Genomic DNA, 17,289 nt, shown 5'->3' on the forward strand with positions numbered 1-17,289 from the left:
GTATACTTTAAATATACAGTTTATTGTAAATTATACAATAAACTTTAAAAATTAAAAGTCCAGAAGTTGCAGAGATCTTGAATCTTTGATTAAATACTAAACTGTACACGTGGGGATTAAGTTTCCACTTAGTTTTAGCTTTCTAAGACTCCAGTATTGACACAATGCAAAGATTTTACCCATTCTTTAAAATATTTGAGATCTATTATGGGACATGTATCAGGAAAGCAAAGACCAATGAACTCCATTTCCACAAGGAGCTTTCATTCAGAAATACCAAACCCAATCTTCAGGAGCCGGGCATGTATGTCTAGAGACCAAGCAAGAAAATAGACACTAAAGCACACTGGACAGGACAAGTGTGGCAGCAATAAAATCCAAATACTATACACATTTCCGTACTATTTAAACAATTCTGAGGGCTGAATCTGGCTCATCATTTTATCACTCCTATTGTAGATACAGGCATAAAGTGTGGCAGGTACAAGTTATGCTAGTATATTGGTAAAGAATATAGGCAAAGGATTGCAAAATAAAACAGTTGCTTTCATCAAGTAGTTGTATTTGGGAAGGCTAGAGAATGATGTTAAGTGAGAAGTCAATACTTGTCCTTTTTAACATACGTTGAAAATTTCAACCATTTAAATATTTGCTTAGTGCTGTCACCAGACTGTATAATGGCGATGGAGTCTATTCCAATGCCTTGGAAAACAGGCTAAATAAATGCTTCTTAAATGAATGGTTCAGATATGTAGAGCCATACATGGAGGCTAACCTTTGGAATTTAGATCGTCGCAATTGCCTTTTCCATTATACTGTAATTTCCACCAGGGCAGATACCGTGTCTTATTCTCTATTGGAACCTCAGTGCTTAGCAAATAGGAACTGAGGAATTTATTAAAAGAATGAATACTAATTCCCACTTGTTTTCATCCTCTATTCTGAGAATATGTTAAGGCTGAGCAGGCTTACTAATTTCTTCAGCCTGAGTTTAATATTAGAATTTTAATTTACTCTTATTTTGAACATAGGCTTCATTTAATTTGAGAACCAGGAAGGAGAAATTCCTCTTCAGGTTTGTTCAAACTATACACTCCCTAATTTGAGAACCAAAAGTTTAATCATTCTGTGACAGAGGAAATCAGTCGTACATTTCAAGTGTGATGGAAAAAAATGGTTGAGGGAAAGGAATTAATGAATAGTAGAAAAGAAGGGGTAGCAAGAGCAAGGTCCTTGAGGTGGGAAGAAACAGCATTACAGCACTGGTGGCATTAATAGCCTTGAACAAGATACTTCTCTAAACAAGTTAACTGTACAGAGGGAAGGGTGAGGAAATTACGAGTTAATATCCCTAAATTTCTTCCTGAAATGAGAATTACTGGCTGACTAGGATTTGGCAGCCAAGGAGCCCATTGTCTCATTAGTTCATCAAATGATCTAATATGCTCGACCCGAGTGAAATGCAAGGTCCCACTCAGTCAAATGTTAATTTGTGCCCCTTCAGGATAGCCTACCACTTCCTACCAACACAGCCAGAAAAAGCCCTGCTCTTTAATGGCTGTCTTTGGGGAAGTCATTTAACCTCTGGTCCTCAGCTTTCACTCAACATCTACTAAAATAATGCCTACTCTCATAGGGATCGAAAAGACTAAATTCAGTAATAGAAATGTCTATCAACTATATTTCCAAAAGTCTCCTACAATGTTAATGTTTTCATTCTAACATTCTTTCTAGGTATGTCACATTCATTTTAGAATTCTTGCCTCTGTAGTTACTTGTAGCCTTCCTATTCCAAAATTTTAGTCCTCTGCTTCCCCTAGACCATTTTCTAACAACCCAAACTCAGAAACTTTACCCTTAGGACTTCTGCAGACCTATCTATATTTATCATAATCTGGCTAATCATATGCACCAGTTTGCCTGGTACAATTCTGATTTTCACTCATTGTCCTAGCATAATTATGGCCACCCTAATTGTAATTTACTTCGTGGATTAAAATATCTGTATCGTGAATGTCTAAGAGCAGAGTGTTTGCATTGTATACAAGTCAAAATCCTCTCCTTCATGAAGTACCTTTTAATTTTATATAAAATGAAGTCTTTTCATCCACATTCATTATGCACCCTCTCCAACTCTGTACCAAGCTCTTACATGTCAAGATGTAACCAATATGAACTGCCTCTCACAGAGGGAAGATGAGGCCCAATTATGTGTTCAGAAAGATGGTAGGTCAGAGAAGGTGCTGGTTATTAAATAATCAGCATTTGCTCGCAGTTAACATTTGGGCAAGAAACTGAAAACGAGAAACTTTACAATTAAATTATAGTCTCTGAAGAAACCAACATCTTAACAGATAGCCTAGTACAATACCTTCTTACAAGTGAAAAGGCTGAGGTTTTAAGGGGGTATCCGTGGCACTAAAGATTCTGAAGCTGAGGTCTTAAGAGTAATAAATGTATTCTCATTTCTCGAGTATTAATGTATTTTTTTGGAAAGAGACCAAGCATCCACTGAGTTCATCCCACAAGAAGCCATAACTTTATTAATGATAGAAACAGTACAAATTTCAAACCAAGCTGCAGTTATTCTTTTGAAACACCAAAAAAAGGTCCTTGTCTTTTACAGATGGTTACATCGTTAATTCCTGTAAGAGAAAAAAGATCATCAGAGGTACAGGCAAACAGAGAATTCAGGTCACTAACACCTGAGGCAACTCAGGATAGCCTTTAGAATGAGGCTTCCTAATCGGCTGATATTAAGCATAGAAAATAAAGTCGCCCATAATTGATCAGGGCAGAGGAAGTCAGGAATAAAGGCTTGGACACTTACCATAATAGCATTTACAATATCATTACTGTTGTTCTTTAGGGCTCGGACTGCCTTTGCTCTCGACACATTTGCTTGTGACATGACCAATTCGATGTCCTTAACTTCCACACCTGTTTCATCAACCTGAGAGGGAAAAAAACCATGTAATAAACTAAAGGCAAGAACAACTTCAGTATAGTTCTCTGGAGTCAGGAGGCTCTTGAATCTAGTTTTAATTTAACTCAAAAACTATTATACTTCATTCAATGGGATTCAAGAGCTTAAAACAATATAGTATTCACCCATCAATACAAACATAATACTATCTGGAGAGGATTAAAAGTATAAAGTATTTCTTTGTATACCTCTTCCTCTTCGCTCTCCTCTTGTACAGTTGGAGTCTGCGTGTTTTCTTGAATGTTTGAGACAGCTTCACCTTGAACTTTGAATTTCTCAGCAGCTGCTAGCTGTGCTTGCTGAGATAAATCCTCGATCTATACAGCAGAAAATAGAGATTCATTTGAGATCAGTGTGCAGTAAATGAAAGAAATCATTTACATCTTTTCCAAAGTCACTCTAAACCCACTTCAGGTTAATTTACTAACTAGCTTTAAATTGCTTGCCCTCATTCAGATTATCTATCACTGTATAAGTAGCTTAGGTTTTAAAGCAGTAATTCTCAACTAGAGGGTGATTTTTGCTTCCCGGGTGGATTATCTGTTAAATACCTGGAAATTTTTTGGAGTTATCACAACTGGATATGATGCTGCTAAACAAACATCTATAATGCATAGGGCAGCTCTTCCACAATAAAGAATTATCTACCCCAAATGTCAATGGTGCTGAGGTTGAGAAACTCTGGTCTAGAGCAGCTTCCAAGAAAACTTTCCTTACCTTTGCTTCCCCGAAAACTATGTAGGTATCTGAAGCTGGGCTCTTGTAGACATCTGGTTTTGTGATGACAAAGAGGATATTCTTAGATTTCCGGATAGTGACCCTAGTAACCCCTGTAACCTGTCGAAGACCCAGTTTGGACATAGCCTAAGGAATAGAAAAGAACATCAGATTTTCAACTTCTTTAGAAGCAGCTTTAGGAAGGACCATAATACCACATCCAAACAAAGCCTTTTCCTGGGCTAAGTTTATGTAAGAATAGAGAATTGGTCTACAGGATTCTTTTATTTTCTGCCATAGTAACTTCTGTTAAATAAACATACTACCACTACTAAGAATTCTACTTCAGTTCCCTCTGTTCTAAAGTTGTTTCATCAGAAACTTTAATTCTTGCTTGAAGGTTAAAATCTTACCTTCCGTGCCTTCTTTTCACTCCGGCTCTGTTTTGCTTTACTGACGGGTTCTTCATCGATTTCAGCTGCTGCTGCCAACTAAGAAGATAAAACAGCTGTGAATAAGCTGGAATGTAAGACTTGGCTAACACAACCCCCCTGCAGTTTCCCCCTTTATGAAGGTTTATAGCTCGATACATAGCTACATGAAGTCATCTTCTCTGATCAACTCTGGTTCTCCAACGCTTCCTTAACTCAAGTACTTACACCAGTTAAGAAATACCCACCTGGGCTTGTTGTGTGGTAGCCTGTGTGGAATCTTGTTCCTCAAGCTCTGGTACTGATTCATCACTGTCAGATTCTGTTCCAGACCCTAGATGACAAGTAACTTTTACTATTTTATGGTAGAGATTATTAAGGAGGAGGCACTTCACTATGGCCTGCCTGAACTAGAGGTCACTGGCTTAGATAATGCAAAGTTAAATGTAAATCAGCTGACTTGTGTGAAGTCAGCTCGACAACTTCCCACTTAGTCACAAACTAGTGTGTACACATCCATTCAAGACCCAGACCCAGAAATGAGTGGTAATTACCAGATACAGCTAAACAGTTCATACACTGTAATGGCTTCCTGTCCCTCAAGGTCTTTACTTCTTGGTATAGGCAAACACCAATGACCTATGTAACCCCAAATCCTACCCAATAGCCCAACCATCCCAGAAAGATTCTGGCAGACAAGAGGTCTGCAGATACAGTGAAGTGAAAAAACAGTATGATCACATAGTGGAGGCAGACCAGAGAGGGCACTTTCCCCTCCTCCTTTAAACTCGGTTGGGGGAGGCCAGAAGCAGTTGTGTACACACATTTAGCCTTATTTTCAAACCACTCACCCTAGCAATTTGATCTTATCAATATAGCTTAAAGATTCTCAATGATGCCGACCTATAGTTCCAACAGTCACCTCTACTAGTTATTGTCCCGTGACCTCTCCCGTATCTTTCAAACATAATCCACATATTTTAAGTTTTCCTCAATTGAAAGGCCAAGCATCAATAAAGACTACTGAGGGAAAAAAGCATACACCGGCACCATTCTCAGGCGAGGAAAAATAGATCTTTTAAGAAAAAGAAACCCCTGGGCACTGGTCATTACTAAGTCTAAGAAGTGAAAAGAAATTCACGTAGTTCCAATATTCAATAGTTTCCCAATATTTTAGCAAATCCCAGGCCCAGGGACAAGGTTAGTGATGTGGTAGAAATTAGAGCAAACTAAAGGTCTAGTAGGTCTTGGTTTTCAATGTCAGATCAGTTAGGTAAAAAGATGGCAAACTCAGGTTAGTCAGGACCCCATTACACAAGATGATACATAATGGACTAGCTGAAGTGATGAAAACCAAGACTGTTTCACATTCCTAGTGCTTTTGCATTTAAAATTATGATTCTATGTTCTATGTCCAAACAGATATTCTGGAGAAAGCGGCGCATCCTAGAGTTAGTACTGGTGGGTAGCCCCCAGGAGGGGTGTGGGCGACACACCATGCACACGGCAAACCAAGGCAAATACCCTTGTTGTTCTTCAGAACAGGCTGCTTGGCAGAGGGGGTTGGGACAGGGATCCCAGCAGGTTTGGGGGTGGGCATGTTGACGAGGACCGACTGGAAAGGCACTCCCCCCGAGATTGGTTCCGGGGGAATCAGAGGCGGCAGCTCATCCTCATCAGCAGGGGCTGAGGGCTTACAGGGTGATTCCAGCACCAGCCCAGGTGAGGACGGCAGAGGTTGCTGTTTAGGAAGCAGAAGGGGCACTGGGGAGGGAGCAGGAGGCAGAGAGACTGATGGGGTGGGTGCTGCAGAGAGAGATGCTGATCCAGCTTTAGGAAGGACCTTCTCAGAGGCAGCTTTTGTTAGAGGGGTAAATGTCTCAGACTCAGGAGGAGGAGCCACCGGACCCTTTGGAGAATGAAAAGAATCTTTGCCTTTTAGGGGAGAAATAGGGTGGGATTTTGGAGTCTTTGGAGAAGTGCCTTTCTGAGGAGAGACTGTCAGTGGAGGGGCTGGAGCCACTGAAGAAAGGGGTCCTTTAGTACCATTCTTAGCCGAGGGATCTGGGCACACAGGAGGTGAACTCTTCTGGGCTGGTGGACCTTTCTGAGTGGGAGCTGTGATGACTGGTGCACTTTCTGAAGCTGGGGCAACAAGCGCTGCTTTGAGAGCTGTGGGGCCTTTCTTCATTGAGAGCCCTTTAGATGCCTGAGGGGCATTGGACCCCAAGGAACACGTGACTGAAACGGGAGAAGTAGGGGAGTCTTTGGGGGATGGGCTTGCTGGTTCCTCTTTGGGCAGAGGAGGAATTACAGGTGAGGGATTGGGGGCCCCCTTGGGGGCTGAGGCTCTTTTGGGGGCTGGAGACTCTTTGGGGACTAGAGAAACCACAGCTGAAGGAGTAGGGGCCCCTTTGGAGGACGCAGTTCCTGGGGCTTTTTTGGGGGCTGGAGTTGCTGGGGCCCCTTTGGGAGATGTGGTAATTGGGGCTCCTTTCGGGGATGAAGGAGTCGCAGTCAAGGGAGCAGGGGCCTCTTTGGGAGATGCGGCAGCTGGGGCTCTTTTGGGGGCTGGGGTAACTGGGGCTCCTTTTGAGGAGGAAGGAGTCACAAATGAGGGAGTGGGGGCCTCTTTCGGAGATGCAGTAGCTGAAGGTTCTTTGGGGGCTGGGGTAACAGGGGCTCCTTTTGAGGAAGGAGTCACAGCTGAGGGAGTGGGGGTCTCTTTGGGAGATGCGGTAGCTGGGGCTCTTTTGGGGGCTGGGGTTGCTGGAGACTCTTTGGGGGCTGGGGTAATTGGGGCTCCTTTCGGAGAGGAAGGAGTCACAGCTGAGGGAGTGGGGGCCTCTTTCGGAGATGCGGTAGCTGGGGCTCTTTTGGGGGCCGGGGTTGCTGGAGACTCTTTGGGGGCTGGGGTAACTGGGGCTCCTTTCGGAGAGGAAGGAGTCACAGCTGAGGGAGTGGGGGCCTCTTTCGGAGATGCGGTAGCTGGGGCTCTTTTGGGGGCCGGGGTTGCTGGAGACTCTTTGGGGGCTGGGGTAACTGGGGCTCCTTTCGGAGAGGAAGGAGTCACAGCTGAGGGAGTGGGGGCCTCTTTCGGAGATGCAGTAGCTGGGGCTCTTTTGGGGGCCGGGGTTGCTGGAGACTCTTTGGGGGCTGGGGTAATGGGGGCTCCTTTCGGGGAGGAAGGAGTAACAGCTGAGGGAGTAGGGGCCTCTTTGGGAGATGTGATAGCTGGGGCTTTTTTGGGGGCTGGGGTTGCTGGGGATTCTTTGGGGGAGGGAGGAGCTATAGTTGAGGGAGTGTGGGCCCCTTTGGGGGCTGGGGTTGCTGGAGACTCTTTAGGGGGTGGGGTAGCTAGGGCTCCCTTGGGGGCTGGAGTTGCAGCTGAGGCAGTGGGGGCCTTTTTGGGAGAGGTGGTCGCTGGGGCTCTTTTGGAGGCTGGAGTTGTTGGTGATTCTTTGGGAGAGGGAGGAGCTATAGCTGAGGAAGTATAGGGGGCTTTGGGAGCTGGAGTAGCTGGGGCTCCTTTGAGGGATGAAGGAGGTGCAGCTGAGGGAGTGGAAGCCTCTTTGGGAGATGCGACAGCTGGAGGTCTTTTGGGGGTTGGAGTTGCTGTAGACTCTTTGGGGGCTGGGACTCCTTTGGGGGAGGAAGGAGTCGCAACTAAGGGAGCTAGGGCCTCTTTGGGAGATGTGGTAGCTGGGGCTTTTTTGGGGGCTGGGGTAACTGTGGCTCCTTTTGGAGAGGAAGGAGTCGCAGTTAAGGGAGCAAGGGCCTCTTTGGGAGATGCGGTAGCTGGGGCTCTTTTGGCGGCTGGAGTTGTTGGGGATTCTTTGGGGGAGGGAGGAGGTGCAGCTGAGGGAGTGGAGGTGGCTTTTGGAGACGGAGCAGCTGAGGCCCCTATGGAGGGTGGGGTAGCTGGGGACTCTTTGGGGGATGAAGTTGCTGAGACTCCTTTGTGGGAAGGAAGAGCTACAGTTGGGGGAGTGGGGACGTCTTGGAGGGACAGAGTTGCTGGGGGCCCTTTTGGGTTGGGAGTCACAGCTGGGGGCTTGGGAGTCTCTTTAGGGGATGGGGTTGTTGGTCCCCCTTTTGAGGAGGAAGGAGCCACAGCCGAGGGAGTAGAGGTCCCTTTGGGAGGTGGGGTAGATGTGGACTTTTTGGGGGATGGGGTAGCTGGGGCTCCTTTTGGGGGAGAAGGAGTCATAGCTAAAGAAGTGGGGGTCTCTTTAGGAGATGCGGTTGCTGGTCCCCCTTTGGGGGAGGGAGGGGCCACAACAGGGGGAGTAGGAACCTCTCTGGGGGCTGGAGTGGGGAAATGCTTCTTGACCAGTGAGTCTTTCGGAGCTTGAAAAGAAAGATTGGCCTCTGGAAGAACGGAAGCTTCAATTAGAGAAACAGGGGACAAGAGATTTCCAGCAGGAGTATCAGGGATAGCAGGTACACTTTTAGAAACAGAAGGAGCAAGAGTTAAGGTAGAAGTAGCTGAACTCTTCTTGGTTGGAGGTCTTTTAGTCTGAGGAGACACACTAACCCCTAAAGGAGATGGGGAGTCAGCTAGGTAAGTTCCTTTGGAAGATGAAGTAAGAGAAGCACCAGAGTCCTCAGGCTGGCACCCTTCAGGAGAGGAAGCAATAGGTGCCAATTGTGAGGAATGAGAAAGGGCATCAATCTTCTTTACATCCTGGGGAGTACCACCAGCTGGGGGAAGAGAGGGAAAAGGCTCAGACTTGGAAATATCAGAAGCCAATGCCAAGGTAGCTGGAGAAACAGAAACATTCTGTGGTGATAAAGTCACAGCTGGAGCCCCAGGGCAACTTTCAGGGGTAGGAGGAACCAAAGGTAAAGTAGGAAGAGTGGAAGTACCCTTCTTGGCTGGGTGGCTTTTAGGAGGTAAAGAGACAGCTCCTTCTAGAAAAGGGCAGGCTGTAGTTGTAAGAGTGGAGGTGCCTTTGGCAATTGTAGGAGCCATCCCAGAAGTGGCAGCACTTTCCAAAGGAAATGTAGCCGTAGTTGTAGTGAAAGAACTTTTGAGAAGCAGACTCGTGGAGTCTGGGCTTGCATAAGGATCTGTCTTGGTTATAGAGGTTGGGGAAGTAACACCCAGAGGAGAGGTAGTACTGGCTGGCTTAACTACTGGCAGAGGCTCTACGAGGCTTTTCTTTGCTAAGATGACTTCAGGAGAAAGAGATATCTCCAGAGAAGATGATGTACTTTGGGGACAGGGGAGATTTTTAGGGGCTGCCAGGGACAATGGTGGTAGAATGGGGTCTTCCTTGGTAGGGAGTCCTGCCTGGGCTGGTGAAATAGGGGCTCCTACAAGAGAGGCAGGTACAGTCTGGAGATCTTTTTGTGTTGGCAACTTTACCGACACTGAAGCAGGGACACTTTTGGGGTCCTTGGGGACTGGCAGAGGAGAGACCGGTATCCCCAGAGTGGTTGTTATTTGAGGAGCAGGAAGCTCTTTGGGAGCCACAGGTGTCACAGCCAAGGCAGTATGGGAAACTGATTCCTTACTACTTATGGGACCTGATGAAATTGGAGGAGAGACACAAGTAGTGACCTCAAAGGTAGACGGTGCTACAGAAAATGTAGAGGGATTAGTCACCACACGTGAGGTGACTCCAAAAGAAGAAACAGGAGCTTCTTTTAATCCTGGACTCCCTGGAGAAGCAGGAGGAATCTGGGTCACCAAAGGCTGTTTTTGAGTGGCATTAGGAGAGCCTTTGAGAATGAGAGAGGCTGTAGGAGATAAGGGAGAAGAGATCACTGCATCGGAGGAGGCAGCAGGGCTGTAGGAGGCGATGCTAGTGATGGTAGAAGGGCCTTTGTCAGCAGACAGAGCCAGGGGGGAAGGTGGAGCCCCCACTGGAAAAGCAGCCACGGCAGCAGGAACTACCTCATTTCTGGAAGGAAGGGGAGGAATCACAGATCGCTGAGCAGGGTAAGAGGCCCCTGCGGAAGAATGCTCTACAGAAACGGTTTCCACTACAGGATCTGACAGGACAGTAGAGCCTGTCTGACCCATAGGTTGGACAGTAGAACCAAGACAGCTCTGATGTAAAGGTGAAGGATGAGAGCCCAGAGAAGTGAGGAAAACCGGGGGCACATTGGGAGCCATAGGAACAGACTGGGTTGAAGGAGGTAAGGCAGTAGGTGGACTAAGGGGTCCCTTTAGGCTGAGGCTTACAGGGTTTTGTGGAGAAGTAAGAGCTGAGGAAACAGGGCTGCCTTTGACCTGAGGGGAAGTGACAGCTAGGGGAGTGGCGGGTGAGGTCTGAGCACAGGAAGCTACTCCAGATTGAACGGAGGCCAAGGGAGTTACGAGATGGGAAGGAATAGTACTGACTGTACCGGGAGGGATGGGGGTACCTTTCAGAGTAGGGGCTACCTGAGAGGGAGCTTGAATAGGAGAGGTCTTTGGCTCTGAGGAAGCAATGGGGGCTGACAGAGATGTCACCGACCCTGACTCAGCCACAGGAGCTGAAGGTGAACTAAGAGGGTTAGGTGGATAAGCAGAGCTTTTCTGAACTGAGTGGGGAGCCAAGGCCACCAGAGCCAAGGGAGCTGAAGAGGAATGGGCACCTTTCAGAGTTGGAGTTATCATGGGAGAGGCCAGAGCTAAGGCAGCTGGGGAGATGGGAGGCCCTATTAGGTTTGGCAGGAAAGTTGGGGTGTCAGGGGCGGCTCCCAAAGGCAGGGCTGTCTCAGAGAATGACTGGGGAGAAGGAGCTTCAAAGGAGGTTGAGGCAATAGTAGAGGGAGAAAGGAATGGGGAAGGCTGGATAGGGGTTGCCAGAGGGCACTGTTGGGGGGCCAGGGAGCAAGGAGGGGGAAGGGTAGGTTCAGGCTGCCCTAAGGCAGCAGTGACACGCAAGGCTGAAGACACAGGAAGCAGAGCTGGAGGAGAAAAGCGAAAAAGGGGATAAACAAAGAAAGGGAAGGAAAAAAATAAAGGTGAGTTATGCAGCCCAACTTGGTACAACATGCTTCGTAAGAAACACTGGAATTTTTAATCTGAGGATGAAAGTCACCACACAGGATTAGACAAAGGTGACAGGCAACAGCAACCTTCCTGGAACATACTACAGTAATCAAGTTAACACACCCCTCCCATTCCTTCCTCAAATGAACCCTAAGTCTTTCTCACAGGCCACACAATAACCACTAGAATAGCTATTCCACCCTGTCCACTCAAGGATCATGAACTAACTAAAACAGATACTGAAAACTGGAACAAGGAAGGTAGTGAGTGGTGATAATGATGGGAAATTAGAGCTGAATGAGAAAAAACAGGTCTTTATATGCTCAGGCTTCCACTAGGTCAGGAAAAATCTGACTCTTAGAATAAAGTTTTAGGAAGGGGGTCTGGCACAAGTCAATTCTTCCTAAAGTGGACACTTCAGGATTGAATACTGAAGTATTAAATTAGGCCACAGCCTCCCTGTGCCTTGGTTTACTTACTCCAAACAAAAATCCAACCACAAATGAGCTATACTCGATGATCTCTATAGACCTGCCCAGCTCTTATAATGTCAGCTCTTCAGACATCAATCTAAGATGAATTAGACTGCCAGGAAGAGCTTAGTCACAAGGGTAGGGAGTCAGTGTATTATGAAACTGTAACCTAACTTGTTAAACCTTTTGTCTATTTTGGAAGTAGGGAATTGGAGTGGAGCGAATACATTGGATTCCCACGCCTTAATCTGGACAAGCATGTCATTTTGCCAAAATAGACCAATATTTGGCACTAGAGTAAAACTAAGCAAGATTTTCTGAATGACAGAAAAATCCATGCTTACTTTTCAGGAGATAATAGCATTAGAGCAACAAATGCTCAACACCTAGAAGGGCATATTAAAAAAAAAAAAAAAAGCCCATAGCATCCAAATTCACAATTTACTCAACCACAATTCGGAAGTTCTTAGAGTAAAAACACAGGTGGCTCAACCAGTTTTACCTGGCGAGTTGGTAGGTCTTATGACTATAGTGCAAATGCAAACTTAGAATGTTTTCCTCTGACTGGACCTCAAGATGGGATAAGACCCAGATTACTTGGTTTAGACACTATAACCAATTCCCGAGTTAGTTTTCTCATGCATTCTAATAATTATTTAATTATACTTACAGGGAAAAATCTGAGTGTTTATCACTGGCACTCCCATTAATACCAATATTAGTATTAAACCTATGGTGCAAGCTCAAATTATTCAGGAATAAGTTTAATAGCACTGTCAAAGGATTGCTTCAAAAGCAAATGGAATTAGTTTTGACCCTTGAAACCAGATTATTCTAAATTCATCTGAATTACAGTCTCCACATTTGTAAAACCAAGTTGCTCAATGAAACTCTATGATTTTGTCTAACACTGAAATTACAGGATTTTTTAGAGACAAGTCCTTTATTTTTTCCCTTCCTTAAGTCCTTGTAGTTCAAGGATTTCATATAGCTCATTCTCCAGCTCAGGGGCCCCCTCCTTTTTCTTTTCTAGCAGCTGTATTAATCCCTTCAGCTGCTAAAATCAGACATGCGAGGAGGGAGAACCATAATACTTTCAACTATAAACAACTCTATTTTAATTCCAGGAGACAAAAATTGCCCTTAAGTGACAGGTGCAATTTAGAAAAAAATAATGAATTTACCGTAAGAAAAAAGCGAGGATGGAGGTAACAGCCTTAAGATTCCCCTCATTTAGTTCTGCACAACTGACTCAGCAAGATCATTATTACATTTTTTCATTAACCCCCTTTCAAACTGTATAGAGATTTTAACCAGAATTCAAAACTTGCCTTTACACTATGTTCTACATCCATAATTTCAAAGCTGAAGAGCTGTCAAAGGAAGGCTTTATTTCAATCGTGGGTTTCAGACCAGCTGTTGATGCAGGCACAATTCCAGCACACTAAAAACATCTCAGCACCAATCCATAAAACAAGTTAACCGAGCTAGGAGGGCCCTTGGGCCCAGTAGGACACATTTACCACCAGCACACATCTCATCCAGACATGTGATGATGGCACAATGCCAAGCTCTGCCATCTAAAACCTTGATGCAACTTGCTGGCTGGAACTTCACAAAAGCTCAGGTCTCCTTGGCCTGCCAGTGTCATCCAGTTCTAATTGGTAAGAATCACTGAGCCCCTGCACTGCTCAGTTTTCCTGCGTATATGAGGTGAGGGTTCCACAGCAGCGTTCCCTTTGAAGCAGTTCCCATACCTACAAAGGGGCCGGGAGGTTTTAATGTTCCCGAAACTTAAATATACTGTTTTTATTCCACTCCCTAATGAAGTCCTTCTAGGACAGCAGTTAATATTATGGATTCTCCTCCCTGGCAGAGCTACAGCTCATCCTCTTTAGTAAGAGTTAACTCTGAAAGAAGTGTATTCTCTTTGGCACTTTACCCACCAAATGGTCTTAGGGTCAATCTTAATTAAGGGCACGGGGGCTAGGGGAACCTACCTGTTTCAGCCTGCGGCTGTGGCAACTCCTGCTCTGTAGCAGGAACGGTTTCTGTGGCTTCACCGGGCATTTCTGAAGGGAATAAAAAAGTCTCAATTGACTGGGATCCGTTCTGCTGCCCAACCCAGAGTCAAATATTCTTACAAACTGCGGAGGACTTGAAAAGAAAAATCATGAGGGTGTATGGGGACAACCCTCCCCACAGCAGCTGGGAATAGGTTGAGAAATATGACGTGACCCTCAGCAATCCGGTCAAGCGAATCACCTTCTTTCACCACTCAACTCTTCACTCTGGAGAGGGGACTTCCCAGTGCCACGGGGTTCATTTTATTCCACACTCCAAATCTCACAAGGGCAGCAATCAGCATTGCGTTCTCAACCCAAGGGAGGCTCCTGACCATGGGAGGCTTTAAAACGCTACCTTGACCCACCTCCCCATGTACGTTCACGCTGCCTGGGCTGGGACCTCCAGGACTCCCGTCTGCCTACTTCCGGAAATCCGAAGGGGAAAGAGGGTGCCCTAAATCCCAACACTCGCTGTCACAATAAGAACGATGGGGTGTGTGTATGGGGGGGAGGGAGTTTCCAAGGCTGTGACCCTATAACCTATGGATTTTCGTGAAGCCGTTCCCAACAGCAGATGCATTTCGCTTTCTCCCTCAACACCGCAACCGCTCCATCACCCCAGCCCTGAACTTCGGACCCGAATCGCGGCCCTTCTGCCCTGCTTTTGCCAGGACACCAATCGCAGACCCCATTTTGTCCGGAGGCCCCAAAGCCACACTTCCCAGTGTCGACTAGGAACCCGGCGGCCCCATAAAGCCTCCAACTCTCCTTAGCTCTCAATCCCCTGGGCAGCTTAGCCTGCAAGAAAGGCGGATGATCGCGGATAGAGCAGCGGCGAAGACAGAACTTACTGTGCGGGAAACGCGAAACCAAGATGGCGGCAGAGAGAGAAGGAGCGAGAGCGTGACCCACGCCTGTTGCAGAAGGAAGCCTGGTAGAAGGGGCGGGGCTAGAATCGCTTCCGGGTCAGGAGCTGCCGGGGCAGTCACTTCCTTTAACTAGTGACCCTTCCGTCCGGCTGTTCCCGGAGGGTAGTGATGAGGTCTAAATAAGGGTAAGAATTCAGAACAGGACGCGCTGCCCTGGCAAGAATTCTGTTTGGAGCCACGCGGTCCTTAGATAGCCGACCCCTTCCCGTCCCTCAAGTCGAAGAATTTTTGATATCCGAAGGGTAACTGCAGTGAGAGAAGCAACCAACCTCTGCCCTCTGGTCAGCAAAATTGTCACAGCGGTATCATGGCGACTTCCAGTTTTCCCTTCTCAAACAATGCGGGAAAATAGGAGGCTTTAAATAATATCGAATGCCACAGAAATTGTATTCACACCAATGGAAGGTAGCAGTGACCTAGGTTAACCCTTATTTTGTTTTTGGAATACACAATTTGGACCTATGTTGAAATTATAGAGGTACAGATTCCGCTTTTCAGAAGAAAACATAGACACACATCCATTTCTTTTTGCTTGCTATTTTGGGCACTTCTTAGATATCCTGAAACATCCATTCTAGGCGTCCAGCATTCTACGTTAAGAACCCGTACAGTAGTATTCTCGAGAAGTAGAATAATCTGTCTTGTTCATGAAAAAGCCGTGGGTCCTGACTTCCACACTCTCTCAGCCCTACCAAAGGGAACAACAAATATTACCTAAACTAGCTAATACTACTTGAGTTACAGCTTTAAGACAATTGTGGCTGCCTTTTAAGGGAAGCAGTGAACACTTAAAATGCTCTGAAAGCTACTTTAAAATATCTAAGATCTTTACCATAATGAAGTAAGGATTAGGATTAGTGAATTAGGATTAAATGATAGTTTACCAGGAATGAGAATGAGAAATGGCTGAAATTCTTTTCAGACAGGAGAGGTAATCTTGTGGTGATTAAGAACATGGCTCTGAAGCCAGACTCCTTTGTCTGAATCTCAGCTTGGTCACCTAATAGTGATCTTAAGCAATTTAATTAGCCAATTTGTGCCTCAGTTTCCTTATAAAATGGCGATAATGGTAGCTACTTAATAGGATTGTTCAGAAGATTAAATTAGGTAAAATATGTACATCACTTAAAAAGTGTTTATTGTCACTATTAAAATTGTAGAGAGATCTGCCTAAGTAAATAAGCGATCTGGAAGATATCAGTGCAGTCCACTTACCTTCAGAAGGGCCAGCAATTGCCAACTGTCTCCTTAGACAAATAAAACTACGTTCTGACATTTCTTGCTCAGCAAGCCCACTGACTTTTCCTTCTATTAATGACTAGCAAAGGATATTATTTTCTTTCTTTGGGTTTCTTTATAAATTGGGCAAGCTTGGAGATGGAAACCAGTTCTGTGCTGTTTCTACAGTTCTCATGGATGGATTGGCAAATCAGAATAGGGAGGTCAATAGTCTTTGAGCATGTTTCTGCTATCTTCAGGAAACATTTATTTACCCTTTTACATGAGCACAGTATGTTTTATAATTAATTTTAAGGGCTAGTACACGAGCTTTTTTTTTTCCCTTGACCAATCTAAAATTATTTAAGCCATCTCCTACCATAAGCAGAGGAATGGAAGATTAGTATACCGGCTTTTATCCAAAGGTTTTAATATTAAAGTACTACAATACTTTAATGCTAGACATATTGGAAGCTTTACACATCTAGTTGAAAGTGTGTTACCAGTCTTTTCACTCTCATCCTGAGTTCTTAAGATGGACTAATGAGTCTTTATTACGTTTGTATTCAGGAATTACAATTGACCCAGTTTTCAAATCTGATGACTGAACAACATGTAATAAATAGAAGCTCTCACATAATGAGGAATCTTGCACAAGTCTTTAATATTTTTTCTTAAAAATTAGAAAAGAGAAATGAAGGCATTTCAGTGTTGACTGCATTATAGAATGTTTTATATAAGTCAAAAGATAAAAGGAAAAACTATAGAGAAAACAGTTATGTTAAAAGGAAATGCATAGGAAGGAAAATTTTCATAACTCATAGAAAGTACCCATCTGATAGCTTGTTCCCCAGAAGATAGAATGCAAACCAGAATGACTGTTTTGTTTAGATCAGTTGTAAAACCAGGCAAAAGAAGTCTGACACGTCAGAATCTATCATACAAAATAAAATATGGAAGAAACGGAAAGTTTAAAATTAAATTTAAGTATCTGGATATATAGAAAGTACAAGTGTTTTGACAAAACAAGTATAACAGGGTTTATGTTGGTGAAGTCGATTATTTTTTTCTAAGCTGCTGCTTTATGGTGTAGACTAATGTAATTGTTCCCAGTTCTCTGAGGGAAGAAGTTAGGAGCTACAATTCCAACAGTTGTAAACCATACTCTACTAATAACTCATATAATCTAGTAACTCATATCTTGAAGTTTTGGTAGATTTAGATGAGTTTTAAAAGATGGACAGTGAGGAGTGGCCTGACCTATAAAAATATCAGTAAGCAAAATTAGGAAATGACTGAACACACACTCCAGGTATAATTAACTTAAGCGTCTAAGACTTCAGGACAAAGCCCTCATTTACCTAGAGTATTCACTCCAGAAATACGGAGGCTGTATTCAGTGAGCTGAGATGAAAGTCTTGGACATAATACTGCTCAGTTACCTCTATACATGGCAACTGGTAGAAGTATTTGTATCAGAA

The 17,289-nt window shown here is 44.7% G+C and overlaps 1 protein-coding gene across 7 annotated transcripts; it reads right to left on the reverse strand.

The window, feature by feature from the left end:
- Positions 1-2,511: 2,511 nt before the first annotated feature.
- On the reverse strand, positions 2,512-14,620 carry NACA (nascent polypeptide associated complex subunit alpha). 7 transcript variants are annotated; one of them, XM_033116889.1, is made up of 10 exons: positions 14,513-14,620; positions 13,596-13,667; positions 10,183-11,037; positions 5,659-10,152; positions 4,383-4,468; positions 4,117-4,194; positions 3,704-3,850; positions 3,175-3,303; positions 2,831-2,953; positions 2,512-2,645 (listed from the first exon to the last, which is right to left on the reverse strand). In XM_033116889.1, the coding sequence occupies exons 2-10, from the start codon at positions 13,663-13,665 to the stop codon at positions 2,631-2,633; spliced, it is 5,997 nt and encodes a 1,998-aa protein (XP_032972780.1). In that variant the 5' UTR covers positions 13,666-13,667; positions 14,513-14,620; the 3' UTR covers positions 2,512-2,630. The 7 variants fall into 7 exon arrangements, with proteins under 7 accessions (XP_032972780.1, XP_032972782.1, XP_032972781.1 ...); XM_033116891.1 differs by having other exon boundaries at positions 5,659-7,195; positions 7,238-11,037; XM_033116890.1 differs by having other exon boundaries at positions 5,659-7,185; positions 7,228-11,037.
- Between the last annotated feature and the right edge of the window lie 2,669 nt (positions 14,621-17,289).

This window comes from Rhinolophus ferrumequinum, chromosome 10 (genome assembly GCF_004115265.2).
Source record: "Rhinolophus ferrumequinum isolate MPI-CBG mRhiFer1 chromosome 10, mRhiFer1_v1.p, whole genome shotgun sequence".
In the NCBI taxonomy this organism is placed as follows: domain Eukaryota; kingdom Metazoa; phylum Chordata; class Mammalia; order Chiroptera; family Rhinolophidae; genus Rhinolophus; species Rhinolophus ferrumequinum.